At 50.7% G+C, this 16,521-nt stretch overlaps 2 protein-coding genes across 6 annotated transcripts; one reads left to right on the top strand and one right to left on the bottom strand.

Annotated features, from left to right (window-relative positions):
* Window positions 1-2,630: 2,630 nt before the first annotated feature.
* Window positions 2,631-4,909, bottom strand: LOC121592844 (dual specificity mitogen-activated protein kinase kinase 6). The gene is made up of 2 exons (XM_041914685.1): window positions 3,875-4,909; window positions 2,631-3,794 (listed from the first exon to the last, which is right to left on the bottom strand). Exons 1-2 carry the CDS (start codon window positions 4,533-4,535, stop codon window positions 3,274-3,276), a joined length of 1,182 nt encoding a protein of 393 aa, XP_041770619.1. The 5' UTR covers window positions 4,536-4,909; the 3' UTR covers window positions 2,631-3,273.
* Window positions 4,910-4,966: 57 nt separating this feature from the next.
* Window positions 4,967-15,085, top strand: LOC121592819. 5 transcript variants are annotated; one of them, XM_041914673.1, is made up of 5 exons: window positions 4,967-5,081; window positions 8,669-9,349; window positions 9,428-9,671; window positions 9,788-10,418; window positions 13,087-15,085. In XM_041914673.1, exons 2-5 carry the CDS (start codon window positions 8,835-8,837, stop codon window positions 14,667-14,669), a joined length of 2,973 nt encoding a protein of 990 aa, XP_041770607.1. In that variant the 5' UTR covers window positions 4,967-5,081; window positions 8,669-8,834; the 3' UTR covers window positions 14,670-15,085. The 5 variants fall into 5 exon arrangements, with proteins under 5 accessions (XP_041770607.1, XP_041770589.1, XP_041770572.1 ...); XM_041914655.1 differs by lacking the exon at window positions 4,967-5,081 and adding an exon at window positions 6,803-6,957; XM_041914638.1 differs by lacking the exon at window positions 4,967-5,081 and adding an exon at window positions 6,803-6,957 and having other exon boundaries at window positions 8,459-9,349.
* Window positions 15,086-16,521: the final 1,436 nt, after the last annotated feature.

The following is a 16,521-nucleotide window of genomic DNA, read 5'->3' as shown; positions in this document are numbered from 1 at the left end:
ACTCTTGGGCGGGTTGTGGGTTAGTACCCTAGGCAGTAAGGGTAAGAGAAGGGAAACGGGTGCATTCTGGCGTTATCTGCTGACGCTTGCACTACCTTTTGTCAGCCACGCTATTTGTAGTTGGGTACCGCATGTATCACTACGATGCTGCTGCCTCTCGTTGGAAGAACTCTCGCGCCACGAAAGGGGGATCGTCCACTCACTACGTAACGCAACCGATGAGGGTGATTTCATTTCCTTACGAGCAAAATTATGGTTTTTAAACGATGAGCTGTTCCACGAAGATGCTCTGCCCTTTTTTTTAATAAATTACATGTTTTCCTCATTTTCTACGCTATTTCCTGCGGTATTTCCCACGGTAATTCCTACAATATTCCTGCGCTGCACATTTGCTATGGGGTATGGTTTGTCGACAGGATCTGGAATTGTATCGGTTCCAGACCCGGACCAGGTCCAGGTATCGTTCCGAATCCGGAACAGTTCCAGATACTGTTGTTGAAAATAATGGAAATTGGGAGCTAATTCTGGATCAGTATGGGTTTATGAACGGTTCCAGGACCGGTTTTGGTTTATGATTGGTACCAGGATCGATACGGGTTCATGATCAGTTTTAGGACCAGTATGGATTCATGATAGGTTCCATCGCTAGTTTGGGTTACAGGACCAGTATGTGTTCATGATCGGTTTCAGAAACGGTATGGGTTGAGTATCAGTCCCAGATCCTTAATTGGTTTACTTTCAGTTTCAGGACCGATATGGATTCAAGATAGGATTTAGGGCAGGCTAAATTTGATATCATGATTTGTACCTGGACTGGATACGTTCCAGGGCCAGTATGGATTCATGATCAGTGCCAGGACCGGTATGGGTTCATGATCAGTTCCAAGACGGGTATGACCAGTATTGGTTCCTAGACCGGTATGGGTTCAGTTTCGGATCCTGGACCGGCATAGGTTCAGTAACCAGGTTCAGGACCTGCATTAGGTCGTGTGCAGTTCTTGAACCAGTAAAGATGATGCATTTGTATCAGGACCAGTATGTGTTTGTTTTTGGTTTTAGCTCTTTTAAGGGGTCTTCATAAATACCTCATTTTAATTAGGTTTCGAGACCATTATTTTTGGCGTGAGAGAAGACCATTATGAGAAAAATTTAATAGGGCAGCCCTGTAAGCTGGGCAAATTAACTAGTATATGTACAAAGCCTTGATGCTCAGTACAGTTTCGGTTTTTTTTTTGCTACTAAGGCTAAATCGACTTTTGTTTGTGAACATTTTGCGATCCAAAACGGATACAAAACAGTCCCAGTTTTAATTTAAGTCATTTTTAAAGGCACTTTTCATTTTTGTACACTCAGCCCCTTCCTCTCTCTCTTTCTCTCTTTCTTTTTTGCTCTCTTTCAATGTTTTTATAAAATCCTATAATTAAGGGGATTGAAAGCAATTATTTTTCTTCTCATTGGAAATTATCCTCTTCTTTGGTGCAACAACCCTTTTACCGGTAAAGGCCTGCCTGTGCAACTAATGTGTGGCCAAAATGACTTTATTGAATATCCACAGCCGGGATAGTGAGTCCTACGTATGGAAGGGCACGATCCATACAAGACATGAACCCATGACGGGTATGTTGTTAAGTCGCGCGTGTTGACGACTTGTGTGGGACCAGCAAGCGATAATATTTACCAACAATTTAAGCATTTTAATTAATCAAAAAAAAACATACCCTCATCAATGTAACGTAATCAACGGATGCACCCTGGAAATGGGCTCTCCGGCAGTAACGGCGCGTAAAATACATTTCGAAAAAGCTGTCGATGGTAGTGTGGCTCCCACCGCCACTGCACACCGGCCACCCGGCGGGATTTGCAAAAGTGAAATGCAACTTGTTTACCTCGCTCACCCGCTCCTTCCCATCCCGCCCCTTAACGCGTCGATCTGTAAAGTGCAGTTTGCAAATGCACTTCCACTCGCTGGGGTGGTGTGGTTTGTATAACCGACTCGTTCAAGGGCGTGTTTGGCGGTGTGAGGAGGGAGCTTATTGAAGGGAACAAAAAGAGCTTGGTCGCCATTAGGCAGGCCGTTTTTCGGTCAATATGCAAAACCGGGCCCGGTCAACCCCGTGCCTAATAAGCGGGCTGGTGGCGGTGGTGATTGAGCAAAACGCAGGCCAATAGGAAAGCTATCGTTTTCGCGAGACCCTCGTCCAGCTGCGACAGGTCAGGTCAGTTACATCCAGCGATCGGGCCAGCAGCATATCTTCTAGGCGGCTCGTTATCGCAGCCATTATGCAAGCGGTGTCCTCTTTATCTTGACCCAACAACCACCGGAGCGCGGCGGACAGACAGAGAGAGAGAGAGAGAGGAGGGTTTTGTGAGATGCACATTCTCGTGATTCATTGCAGCCTCAACGATCGTGGGCAACGTGCGCATTCCTCTATGACTCAAAGCCGCACCGGGGGGACTTGGGGTGGATTAAGGGAGAGGAACGTGGGTCTAGAAGCTGCCCATGTCCACCGGCGAAACTAATTAACTCGAGAATTTTATAGCACTGTTCGACCGTTCGACCGTTCACGCGGTTCTACAAATCGTATCGATTCGTCATCGCCCGTTTACTCTACTCCATGCCCTTTAGTTTGTTTGTTTCGATGCGCAAAGGCACAGCATGTTTATTTGTTTCGTTAATATTAAAGGCTTGTTTGTTGCGTTTCTGTGTGTCGTTTTTATCCTCCTTCCTTCTTCTTTCTTGCTTCTTTCTTCTTAATTGTTTTGATTTTAAATTAAGTAACAATTACAAAACCATCGCATCGTTGTTCGACCCCGCCTTGCCATCAGGTTCCGCCGCTACATTGATCGAGCCTTTGCGTCTGTCTCTCTCTGTGTGTGTGTGTCTATGTTAGGTGTATGTACGCGCTAAAAGACATGCGACACGTTCCGCTCGCATACCTGCTGCCCCATAATTATGTATAATAAACTGTTTTTCCTCTCACTCTCCCTCTCTCTCTCTCTCTCTCTATTTCTCTAGCTCATTTGCTACAGATTTTTCTTCGTGTTCTGTAAGTGTGTTTGTGTGTGTGTGTGTTTACGGTGTGTTTGCGTGGCATTTTTTCTTCCTACTCTCCTGCTTTTTTTTGCTTCGATTTTCAATGTTGGTTTACCTTAATTTCAAAAAAAAAAAATACAATAACATTAAACAATCCAACTATGTGCGTGTGTACGAGCGTGTGTGTGTGTGTGTGATTGTATGTATGTGGGTGTGTCCGTGCGCTATTTACACGCGAGTCAGTTGTTCGCGGGCTCGCCGCCACCCGCGGAGCCGGCTGCGGCGTCCGTGGGGCCGGCGCCCGGCGCCACCACACCATCCCGCTCGTCCAGTATCGCGCACACGTACTGCGCCATCAGCGCGTTGTCCGCCCGCTCGGCGTCGGCGGTGTACAGGCCGAGAAAGTCGGTCGCGAGCAGATGCTCGTAGTTCGCCCGCAGCTGGTACTTCTTCTGCAGGCAGCTGACGATGAACTCGTGAAACTCCGGGCTGAACTCGTCCGCGTCCGGGTGGGCCGACTTGGGCAGCCGGGGCGGATCGTCCTTCACCACCTGCTTGAGCTGCTCGAACGGCGTCCGCCAGGTCGCGTACGGGAAGCGGCCGGTCGCGATCTCCACCATCGTGATGCCGAGCGACCAGACGTCCGACTTGATGTCGTAGCCGGCGGTCCGGCTGCCGGAACCCGGATCGATCCGCTCCGGCGCCATGTACGGTTTGCAGCCCGCGTCGATCGTCTTCGCCACCGAGTCGACCAGATAGCCTGCCAAGCGGGATGAGAGGAGAACAAATAAGCAAAACAAACTAGCACACACCAAAAAGCCGCCGGCAAGAGGCTCTTACCAGAGATACCGAAATCGCACATCTTCACCTCGCCCCGCCGGTTCATCAGCACGTTCGACGGCTTCACGTCCCGGTGGATGACGCGCAGCTCGGTGTGCAGGTAGTGCAGGGCGCGCACGATCGCGAGCGCTATCTGGCGCAGGATGTACTCCGGGATGGTGCGCCCGGGGCGCTTGTACACCACCGGGTAGAACTTGTCCACGCTCGTGTCCATCACCTCCATGCAGATCCACACGTCGCCCTCGCGGAACAGCGCCCCGTAGAACTGGACCGTGTGGCGGCAGTCGCTCGCCCGCATCGACACGTCCAGGTCCATCAGCAGGCGCTTCTGCTCCTGCGACTGGACGCCACCGCCCGGGCCGCCGCCCGCCCCCATCCCGCTCGTCACCGTGATGCGCTTGACCGCCATCACCGTGCCGGACGGCTGGTGCAGCATCTTCTCCACGATGCCGTACGCCCCCCGGCCCAGATCCGCCAGCTTGCGCAGGTGGTCCGCCTCGACCACGAACGACCGCTCGCCGACCGTGAGCGTGCCGCGCTTGTCCAGGTTGCGCGGGGTCGCCCCCTCGGCACTGTCCGGCACCGTGCTGCCGCCGCCGCCCGCGCCAAGATCGCCGTCCAGCTTCAGCTTGATGCCCGGCGGTTTGTTTTTCCGCGGCATCGTGTGCCTTTCGCTCTGTGTGTGTGTGGTGTTTTTTTTTTCTCTAGCGTTTGTTTGTTTGCCTGCCTGCTTGCTCGTGACGTTTGTTGACGTTGTGCCCGCGCTCAGCAGGTGTGGAGCAAGTGTGGCGGTTGTTGCAGCAACGCTCGCTAGCAGCAACCAACAACCCGTAACCGGACCCGGACCGACCAACAACAGTGCGAAACCTTGCGTGCCTCTACCTGCGGCTGTTGTAAAGTAGCGAACCGTAACCGCGACCGAACTGTCACCGCGACCAAGCGAAACTGTCAACCGCTCGGGTTACAATCGGTTCTCCGCGACCGTTTCGATCGGGTTTGACAGTGCACACACACACGCACACAAAGGGCAATCGGGCCCTATATGACGGCCCGCGAACGGGCTACAAACTTTTCGGCTCAGTGGGTGTTGAGTTAAAATCCCGAATCTCTGTGGGTAATTTTCCGAAAAAGGAAAAAAAGTGTAACTTTTTTTTAATGTGAAATTGTGCATTGTTGTCTGCGTACAAAACGAGCGAATGGAGTGATGGTTTGTTTACATATCTTGTGCTACGGCGTTTTGACAGGTGTTGCACAAAGCGTGTTTGAATCGACCGTTAGGCCTGGGTCTACGAAAATGGGTAAAATCAACCCTCCACGTTACGTTAGCGTTACGCGTGACGCCTGTTTAGCTTAAACCCAAGCAGCATTTTTGGTGAACTCCTGTTTAAATCGTCGAGGATGAGCAAATTGATGGTTAATTATGTCTTATAACAAATTATTTGTATGTGATAGCCGGTCTCGTAGTACAGTCGTCAACTCGTACGACTTAAAAACATGCCCGTTATGGGTTCAAGCCCCAAATTGACCGTGCCGCCATACGTATGACTGACTATCTTGCAGTGGGGGGTAATCCAAAAGTCACTGAAAGCCAAGCCCCCACAAGTGGTACAGACAGGCCACGACCGTCAACGGTTGTTGAGCCAAAATGAGAGAAAAAAAGTGACAACAAGAAACGAAAAATAATATAACAATAATAAAAAAAGTTCAATAATCGTTAATAAAGATTGGATTTTATATTGCATTAATTCGAGTTTACCATTTGTCAATTAGAAATTACCAAACTCATTAAAAAAATCAAATAATAATGAAAAGTATTTATTTATGTTTTCACTTTATTGCTGCTCCTATTGGTAAGACCAAGATATTGAAATCTTTCCAAGTGGCACAAATCCACTAAACGACCACAAAACAACTAATGCTCGCAACCTAAACGAAATATAAAAAGACTTCGTTTAGCAGACGCGAAACGACTCATGCATTCTAAAAATAGCAAAAAAGCTGGTGGAGCCATCTGTTGCTGGTTGGTGTGGCTACACAGCGGTGCTTTCTTCGCTTTGAGAACTTTTCTCCTTCCCTCTGTACTCTTGTATGGCTTCGCATTGAAGTTATGCATCGCTAGAACTAGAACGGCGGTACGATTTTTTGATGTTGTGTTGATATCCGTGTATCTGACCCCACGGCCATTGATATAGATTTTTGATCGGAAAGTTAGAAGAGTGTATATGCCATGATTAAATGAAGCTATGCAAAACACATTGCAAGAAAAGGACAGCTATATAATGACGCGTTGTAATACGCCATCTGTTTTCGAGCAAAAACCAATGAAGCCATGGAGCTTTCATTTTTTTTATAGATATTTGATTTTCTAGTTGTTTACGCTTAATCTGTGGCGCTTGGGATAACCAATGGCCGAACGCATATAACTTATGTATTAAGTCTCTTAAATATAGTTTAAATATGATATTTTTTCTATTTATTGCAAATGCTATTGATTTTTTTTAAATTTTAAAGTATTTTGGGTTTTTTTAATCCTTGCGATGGATTTTCCTCATAATTGCTCATGTGTTTTGTTGTTCTAATGTAAGAATTTAATTTCATTGGTATCGATATCACTCCAAACAATTAGCTTTTATTTTCATCACGGCTTGGTATATATATTTTTTTATTTAATTTTGACAAAAGTACAATAAAAGTGTTGCTTGGGAATATTACAAGGACATGTAACGTTTCTACCATGTAACGCAAAGGCTTGATTTTTCCTTTTCCCCCAACTTTTAGCTGAAAACATCGTTCCACTGAAGCTTCAACTCAGCGCTATAAACTAGAGCAGTGAAGGGGAATAGGGGTGGGGGGCATGTGTTTAGTTTTCGTTTTGTTTCTCTCCCTTTGCTACATTGCTTTCCCACTGTTTCTTTCGAAACCCTGCCCCGCTCCTTCCCCTCCCTAACGCATCCCCATTGTTGATCGGTCAAACCTGACCTACCGAAAAATTGAAGCAATAAAACACTCCCACACAAGCGCACACACACAGAGCCATAGAGACCAGCTTAGTGTAGATCGACTTCATTCTCTCCCAAAAGAAGGTTTGAATTTTTCCGAAACAATTCGATAGCCATCGATAGGGGACCGCGACCACGACAAAAAAAAAACACGACATTTCCCAGCAGTGAAAGATGTGAAAGCGCAGTACCTACGAACGGTAACGTTTCATTGGGAGTGGGGAGTGATGGTTCGCATTTTGCGAATTTTAAAGTGCGGTATTTTTCCACCCAAGCTGACCCATATATTGGGCCGGTCGACCTCGTGCAGGTCGTGAAATCAGTAAACCGGGCCCTCCCCCCTTCCCCGCTACTCTTTACTGGCGTGAAATTAAAAAAAAAGTGTCCGGAAGTTTCCCGAGCGGCGAATACAAACAAAACAACAACAACAACAACAAAAACAATAAGAGAAAACCATTTAAAAAAACACCGTTCAACAATTTCACGGGTTCGTCGCCTGCCAGCGCGTTGGCATCTTTCGTGTACGGGCAGCTTCCCGTCAGCGTCAGCGCCGTGCTTTCCCGTGGCTTTATGCAACTGGTCGCTACTGGTGCTTTCCCGCTCTCTCTCGGGGGTACTAAAGGAGAGGGGAGTGCAGGGTGGGAGCGCGGGCAACAACAACAACAACGGCACAAAGGTGTGTGTAACCACTCCGTTTTTGGAATTGTGCAGCAGCATCACGCCTAGCTTAACGCGTTTAACGCGCGAGCAGGATAGAACATAGAGAGAGAGAGCAGGGAGAAAGAGACATAGCGCTCGCGCGCAAGAGAGTGAGCAAGACAGTCGCGATGGGGGGAGAACTAACAAGCGTATGAAATGTACCGTACGGTCATGCTCTCTCTCTCTTTCTCTTTCTCTCTCTCTCTCTCTCTCTCTCTATTTTTCTTTCTCTCGCTCTCTCTCTCTCTGTATGTCAGTGGACTATTCCACCCTTCCCTTGCGTGTCCGGCGCGGGACTGGCACACGGTGGACGGTGGGTTTGGCTTGGGGGTTGTGTGCCTCCAGCAGTTTGGTCATGCCACTGCCAATTCAGCCCGCGTTTGGTGCGCTTAAGTGAAAGCGCTCTCCCGTCGTACCAGCGCCAAACCAAAGCCAAACCGCTCTTTCACCTGAATCACCATCACTGCGCATCCCACTCCCTTCCCATTTACTAAAATCGATCGTACCGCGCGACGTGTAGTGAATGTCCTTCAAGCAGGGTGCGAGTTGGTTGTGTGTGTGTTTTTCTTAATTTGTCAGCAAGCAACTGTTACAGTTGCGTTGTGCGGTGCAGTGTGGGAGCAATTGTGTGACCCGCTAGTCGGCAAACGGTAAACAGAGGAAACATACACACAGAGAGAGAGAGGTGGAAAGCTCGGGGAGTGAAGCGAAAAACCCGTTTTGTTTTTCCGCCGCCTCTTCTCTTCTTCTTCTGTGATCTATTCTTTGCCCGCTACGATCAATCCACCGCCGACGGCCATCAACGCAAAGGCGATTCAGCAGCACGCCGACGAGCAGGCGACGAACCCTCCTCAAAAGTGTGTTTTTTTTTTAAATTATTTATTAGGGCCACAAGAAAGGGGCACCCTGTGGGAAGATTACAAAATTGTGTCACGCGGGGCGGGGGGCTACTCCGAAAAACAAAACAAAAAACAGAAAACCAAAACAAAGGCCAGGTGAACAGCAGCGCCCCATCAAAGAGAGAGAGATAGAGCAAGAGAAGGGGAAAATAGTCAACCACAAGGGTCTGTTTTTTTTACTGTGTGCGTGTGTTTAGCTTGGTGGTGTCGTGTGCGATCGTCGCGTACGCGAATCAGTTAATTGTGGTCCGTTATTGCAGTTCGATTTATGGATAGACGCATCTGTGGCGGCCGTGCTCTGTGTGCCGTCGCTCCCTGAACCGCCCTGCACGGGACCTGTGCAACGCAACGCCGCTAAAACAGATGGCTCGGCTAGTGTGGGCCTTCCTGCTGCTGGTGGCGTGCACCTGCAGCAGCACGCACGCCAACGAACCGTCCGCCAAATCACTACAACAACCGCAGCAGCAGCTGCTGTCCCGGCGTGACGCCTTCGAGCTGGCCCAGGAGCGGGAGCAGGTGCTGGCCGCCCAGCAGTCGATCGCGTCCTGGCGCCAAACGCTGCACCAGCATGGCCGCCCGGCTGGGGACGAGCCGGGTACAGCCGACCCGCACGACGAGTCGGAGCTGCAGCGTCCCGAGCAGCACCGGCGCCGCCGCCGCCGCAAGCGGGCCGACCCTAAGGAGGGCGGCCTGCGGAACGAAACGCTCGGTCCGGACGCGCCCACCGACCCGGACGACGGTGGGGACGATCCGGACACGTCCGTCGTCTGCTACGGGCCGCTCGGGTGCTTCCACGAGACGGAGCACCTGCCGGAGATGCTGCCATCCTCGCCGGCGGAGGTCAGCACGCGCTTCCTGGTGTACACCACCACCCACCGGTAAGATTGCCACGTGACACCCGTCAACACAAAACAGGAGACTTAAAATCCCCCTTTTATTGGATTGCGCCATTGCAGCAGCGAAAAGCCGCTGATCGAGTTCACGTACGAGGAGCTGGTGGTGGCCGGGTTCGGTGCCGCCTACTGGGCGAACGGGACGAACGACACCGTCTCGATCCCGGTCGCGACCGGCATGTCCTCCACGCTGCTGCAAACGTTCGGCGACCTGAGCAACCGGACGGTGCGCGTGATCGTGCACGGGTTCGGCTCCAACTGTGGCCTGGTGTGGATCTACGAGATGCGCACCGCCCTGATGGCAGTGGTGAGTCATTTTTTTTTCCATTCCTTTTTTCCTTTTTTCCTTTTTTTTGCAGCCCACCCACTTACCCAACCTTCTGCTTTCCCTTTTTCTTTTTTTTTTCTTTTTTGCTTGCGCAGGAAAACTGTACCGTGATCTGCGTCGACTGGGAGAATGGCGCGAAGCTGCCGAATTACGTGCGCGCCGCCGCCAACACGCGGCTGGTCGGGCGGCAATTAGCGCTGCTGTTGCGGCTGCTCCGCACGCACAACGGGCTGCGGTTGTCGCGCGTGCACCTGATCGGCTTCAGCCTCGGGTCGCACGTGGCCGGCTTTGCCGGGGCCGAATTCTCCACCCCATCGGAGCAGGAGGAGCAGCTGGGAAAGGAAGAGGAGGAGCAGAAGAAGGAGAAAGAGGTGGAGGAGGAGCACGAGGAGGAGGCGAATGCCGATGAGTTGCAGCGTACGGCGCGGGCGGGCAACCCCTCGGCGCACCCGGGCACGGAGCGGCCCGCCAGCCGGGCTGGGCTGTGGAGAATAACGGGGCTGGATCCGGCGGGGCCGCTGTTCGAGGCACAGCCGCCCGAGGTGCGGCTGGACGCGGGGGACGCCCGGTACGTGGACGTGATCCACTCGAACGGCGAGAACCTCATACTCGGCGGGCTCGGCTCGTGGCAGCCGATGGGCACGGTCGACTACTACCCGAACGGGGGGCGGGTGCAGCACGGCTGCACCAATCTGTTCGTCGGCGCCGTCACGGACATTATCTGGGGTAAGTGACTGTAATGACACTGCTGTGTGTGGCCTCATTTGGCGATCGCGATCGCGCGTACGATTCTAGCCCGCGTCTGGCGATCCAATTAAACTCGATGGCCTTCCCGCGACAAACGCTACGGAACGCGGTTTGGTCAGGGCCGTGCCGGACTAACGGTACTGCAGGGTGGCAGAGGGCTGGGGAGAGAATTAATCCTCCGTGAAGGTGACAGCAATCCGCCCCGGAGATGGAGTGAGCCAAGCCGAGCGGGACGCATTATGCCCCGAGAAGCGGTTTTTTGCGTGACGCCTTTTTTTTTGCACCTTTTATTTAGTTTGTGTTACGGTTCACGGGCGTAAAATGGGTAACTCACTCTAAACGCTCTTTCGGAACGATTCCAGCTCATTCTTTTGTCATTAAATCGGAGACTCATGATGCTGCCAGGCTGAATTTGAACATGATTCAATTTTTTTTTTACATAAAACTCACAAAAAAGGGCCATGGGCATTCTGAAGCTGTGAAAAAATTCTCAAGCACTCTCTTAAGTTTCTGGGCACTCATTTGATTTCAGACGCGAGCCCGAGGTTGTCGTCAATTTTTTTTATCGCTCTGAGTAACTGATATTGGCACTCAAGCTTTATTTGGAGCTTTAGACAGAAAATGAGTATTTAATCGCATGTTTTTGTTTAACTTTTTCAACCATTGACATTGGAAACAATTTGCAGCGTAATTACCGATAACAGCATCGTCAACTTTCTCAAAGATTTACAAACCAATTTTGTGCCGATTCTACAAACGTTGTGAGAACGTAGATCTCTCAAAAGCACTCATAAGTGTTTGAGAAATTGAGCGTCGAGAAACCAAATAGTTCCGCGCCCTAAGATTCTATTCCGAACAAGCTCACTGTTAAAGAGCTTAGAGAGTTAGTGAGTTCTAATGAGTGCTTTTGCTTGTAGCACTGAAAAGACTGGTGTTTTGTCACTCAGTCATCAAATATTAACAATTTCACCAAATGCTAATGGTCTCTAGGATGCTAATATTTGGGGTTTTCGAGTGGAGCAACTCGCAGACTTGATTCCCTTTTGAAGCTTTGCCTAAAATTTTGTTTAAATGTCTGGCGGGTAAAATAATTTGAGACGAGCAGCCAAAATAGGCTCAGTAGGCGCCATATTGCGAGCTCAGCTCTCGGCGATGACCTTCAAATACGCTCACAAAATTGTGAAATTTGATTGAATCATCGCTCTTTTGCATTTTGGTAGCTCAAATTTGGTTCTAATGGCGTTGAAATGATTTTCAAAAGGTATAATAATACTTTTCATAGTCGAAAACTAAAATATTTGATTTCAAAACTGCCAAAACATCGATTTGATATCAAGAACGGCTGACTTGGAACTACTCTGGAACTCTTAGAGGACACATTCCTATCGAAATTTCAAAACTTAAAGGTTAGGCTAGTTGCAAATAAAGCTTTCTTCCTTAGCGTTATTTAACTCTACGTCGGAACAGCTCTCAGAAACTTACAATCTTTGACATTTACAATTTTCACTGCCAATTTTTGGAAGCTCCAATCAAGCCTGACGGAATAGGATATATGACATAAGTTGCCGCTCCTAAACCTATTGTGGCTGGAAGATCACATTCCGGGCAATCCAAAAGTCACTGCAAGCCAACCCAACAAGTGGTACAGGCAGGCCTTGACTAACAACGGTTGTTGAGCCAAAAAAAAGAAGAATTAGAAGAAGAAACTAGAATGTTGAGATCAATCTTCAACTCACACTCTCTTTAAGAGTCAAGCAAAACGACTACAGAGTGAGTGCTGCTAGTGGAGGCGGAGCGCGGAAACAATCGATAAATAGATTTACCTTCCAAAAGAGTTATTTCTCACCTCCAGATATGAGTTCCTACATTGTGAGCTACTAGCCAGTATGGAGAGTTGTATCACTCATTAGGAATTGACGCTCGAGAGAGTCATTGAACGCATAAATGAGTTGATTCGCTTTGAGAGAGTTTAGCTAATCACCGCCAAGAATTCAGAATTTTTAAGTGAGTTGAATGAAATTCGTTCCGTTGAAGGTATTTGTTGGAATTTATTTCACAAAAAAGTAATAAAATGAGGTACTCCACTTCATGCCTTTTACATGTAACATATAAATTTTCTTAAATAAACTTAAATATCTAATGATATTTAGGAACCAGGCGTTACAAAAGGTACCTTGTAAGTAAAAATTGATGCATAATGTCATAAAACGGTGACCTTCAGAGGGAGCTTAGTGATAGAGCAGTGTCAACGTTCGGTATCTTCAAATCTGAAGCTGACGCCCGAATTTTCCACTCTCCAAAACAAAGCAAAAAGAAGCCAACAGTCCGTTACGGACACTTTAACACCCCAGCGCCACGCCACAATGGAATTGCTCCAAAAGTCAATTGCAATTTTGTAAAACTAATTACTTCCTCCTTCGCCTAGGGGGCAGAAGGTGGGACAAGGAATTTCTAGAAAGAAAGAAAAAAAAAGCAACCAAAACCCAACTTTCCGCCTTGCTGCGTGCTGTAAACGGTCACGACCACTGGCTTTCCCATCCCGAGGGCCCCCGCACCGCCTGCCTCACACGCACACTGTGACTCAATTCTCTCTCTCCCTCTTTCTTTCATTTTCCCTTTCGCCCATCGCTGTTCCGGCATTCTCCAGCACCGCCGACGACGGTCGAGGGTCGGTCGCTGTGCAATCACCGGCGGGCGTACAAGTTCTTCATCGACTCGGTCGCGCCGCGCTGCCACTTTCCCGCCTTCCCGTGCGAAAGCTACGACCAGTTCGCGGCGGGCGAGTGCTTCGACTGCGGCAACGGGACGGCCCGGTCCGCCTGCGGCCGCATGGGCTATTACGCGACCAGCCGGGACGTGGGCGGGTACGGCCAGCTGTACCTGCGCACGCGCGACGAGGAGCCGTACTGCGCGAACCAGTTCCGGTTGCGGCTGCGTAACGCGCCGGACGAGCTGCCGCTGCGCACGGTCGGCCGGTTCGAGCTGACGCTCGAGGGCGGCGACACCGGCAACGGCATCGAGGACGGGCAGCCGAGCGGCGGTGGGGCCGCCGCCGCCGCCCCGCCCCTGCTCACCTTCAACGAGACGTTCCATCTGGACGAGGCGCGGGAGGACCGCGAGTTCCATGCCGGCCAGTGGCTGACGACGATACTGGTGCCGCATCCGGCGCTGGGGCACCGGCCGCGGGCCCTCACCATCACGTACCGGCCGTACCGGGGCGGCTGGTGGCAGCGCTCGAGCGTCGGCAAGCAGCTGTGGCGCATCGGCCCGATACTGCTGACCGCGGACGACCAGCGGACGTACGGGTCGTGCGCGACGCTCACGCTGCAGGCGGACGTGCCGGTGCGCATCGAGCTGCAGTCGATACTGCTGCACACGCTGGACGAACCGGACGAGGACGGCATCGAGTGCCGGGCGGCCGAAGAGCTGAACCACCCAGCGCACACCGCCCACACCGCCGGCGGGGCTAGCGGACCGGCGGCAGCAGCAGCACCGCCGCCAGCACCACCCAAGCCACCGAAAAGCTCGATCGACGAGCTGTCGGTGGGCGGCCCGAAGCATCCCGCCGGGCACGACCACTTCTCCTGGACGCCGGTCGCGATCAGCATACCGCGCCACTCGCCCCAGCCCGTGCACGTCAACGAGAAGCGCTCCTTCTCCGACGCCCTGCTGCCCGCCCAGCAGGAGCAGCCGGATTCGACGGCCGCCGGCCAGCAGCCGCTGCTGCCACCGACCGCCCAAACCGTGCAGCTGTTTCCCTCCCGGCTGGTGTCGTTCTTCGAGCGGGCGGAGCGGTACGCCCGCCGCACCTGGGACGCCCTGTTCAGCGGCAACGGGACGGACGGGGCGAACGCCCTCCTGCCCAAGCTGGCGGCGCCGCCCGACGCCGCCGACGAAGCGACGGTTGCGACGAGCGTCCCCGAGCTGCTGCTGATGTCGCCCGCCCGCCACTCGGAGGCCAGTGGCGCACCGCCCCCTGCCACCGGCAGCAGTCCGGCCCCAGGGACAAGCACGCCGCCGCCGCCGCCAACCGAGCCCGCCACCAGCACCGAGATACGGATCGCACTGCCCACCTTCCGGCCGATGGGGCGCACGCTGGCACCGGACGGGGCGGTCGGCAGCGGCCGCCAGCACTACACCCGCTTCATACCGCTCGTGTACGAGGAGGGCAGGGACGCGGTTGCCGCCAGTACGGCCGGCGCACGGAAGGCGGCCGCCCGATCGCGCTAAAGCGCCCAGCCTCATGGGCGGCAACCTTTTCTTTTACGATGTGATAGCATTTTCCCTTTTGTTTCTTCACCGCCCACCCCCCCTGTAAACCAAACACATACACATACACACTGCCCACGCATACATTCATCTACGGAATATGTTTGTTTGTTTGTTTTTTTTATACATGTATACAACCTATTTACAAGTTAGGATTACTTTATTAGTTAGAGACGGGCGGAGATCTGGTGCCCGCGCTAGTGTGTGTGTGTGTTCGTGTGCGCGTGTGTGTGTGAGTGTGTGAGTGTGCGTTCCCGCTCGACGATACCCCGCTACTGGCGGTTCCTAGTTGTTATGTAATTATGCTTCTATTTTTTTTTTGTCCTGTGTAACTGCAACGAACGTGCATATGAAGCGAAATAAAGAATTTCATATATCCGGAGTATATACAACAGGGCCCATATTCATTGTCCGTTCCAGTGGTTAATTATGGTTCAGGGTTTTCCAGGGGTTCTCATAGTTGAGGGACACTTCCTTGATTCTTTCCTATTGGAAGTGAACTTCATATGTTAGAAATTGGACTCTATGTTACCCTTTTTAGACAGGCTCCTTGGAAAATCCACCTGGATTTGTCCAACAAGTGTGCTATGGAGTCTAATTCCCATTACATTAAGTTCATTTCACGTAGGAAGGAGTCAATAAAGTGTCTCACAGTTATGAGAACTCCTGGAAAAAATCCTGTAAATCCGGCGTTACTTTCTTTGGGCAACAAGCTTCCTCTGGACGATACAGGCCATCTGAGCGTCATAACATGCCCCTGTTATCGTATGCCGTACTGACCTACGTCACGATCGGGTTCGTCACTTGGTTCATCTTTTCCGCCTTTGGATCGGCCTCGATTCACATAGAGCCGTGTACTAGTGATGTGCTCGCTGGAGTGCACCCACGAGTCCGATCCGACTCTGACTATTGTTATTTCGATTCCGACTCCGGCAAAAAGGAAATCACTTGCTCCGCCCGGAGTCATCCAGAGTCGCCCGAAGTCGTCCGGAGTCATTCGGAGTCAGAGTCGTCCGGAGGTAAAAATAAAAATAAAAATATCCATTCTTGATTAGCCAAGCTTTAGTATCCTTGGTTTTGATGTAAAAATATATATTACTCTTACCTTTTGTATCTTTTCATGCATTTTTCCTACTGTAACAGTTTTCAGTGCAGTGAAATCTCTCCAAGATGTAGGTCTCCTCAAAAAGAGTTGTTTCTTCAAGATGCATACTTTGCTAGTCCTGTCATACTCGTAACACTTGTGTGTTGCTTCAAATGTCTCTGTAAGTTGCACATGCGATTTGACTGCTTAAATGATCTAAGATGATGTTTTGAACAGACAGTTCACAAAACATATTGGCCAAAGGATTCCAGATTTTATCTCCCAGGTTTCTTAGACACTACTGAGCAACAACACGTTGACTAAAATGTCTCTTAACTGTTGCCTAAATTACCAAATTTACACCTTCATCTGTACGACCGGCATACCCGGGCAGATGCACGGCATATCTCCTACGTGAAGTTAAAACTTGCATATAGATTTGTTACATTGGAAATAAAAGGTGGGGATGCAGCAGTGAGAAGAGCAAAATATGCGGGAACTCTAGCAAGTCAGAGAGGCGTACGAACCAACACAAATGTTTTACCAAGCTATAGCAGGACACCGAAACAACGTTACATCCAAGGTAACCTCCTGTCGCAACAAAGATGGAGATCTAGTTAGTCCACAGTTAGAGGTCCTCTCGCGGTGGGCTTAGTACTTTGAAGAATGACTCAACGACCAGTTTAACGAACAGCTAGAGGCTCCACTAGCAGATAGTGTCATGCTAAT

The sequence above is a fragment of the Anopheles merus genome, chromosome X (assembly GCF_017562075.2).
Source record: "Anopheles merus strain MAF chromosome X, AmerM5.1, whole genome shotgun sequence".
Classification (NCBI taxonomy): domain Eukaryota; kingdom Metazoa; phylum Arthropoda; class Insecta; order Diptera; family Culicidae; genus Anopheles; species Anopheles merus.
Note: the sequence above shows the minus strand (reverse complement) of the source record. Positions and strands in the feature narration are given on the sequence as shown.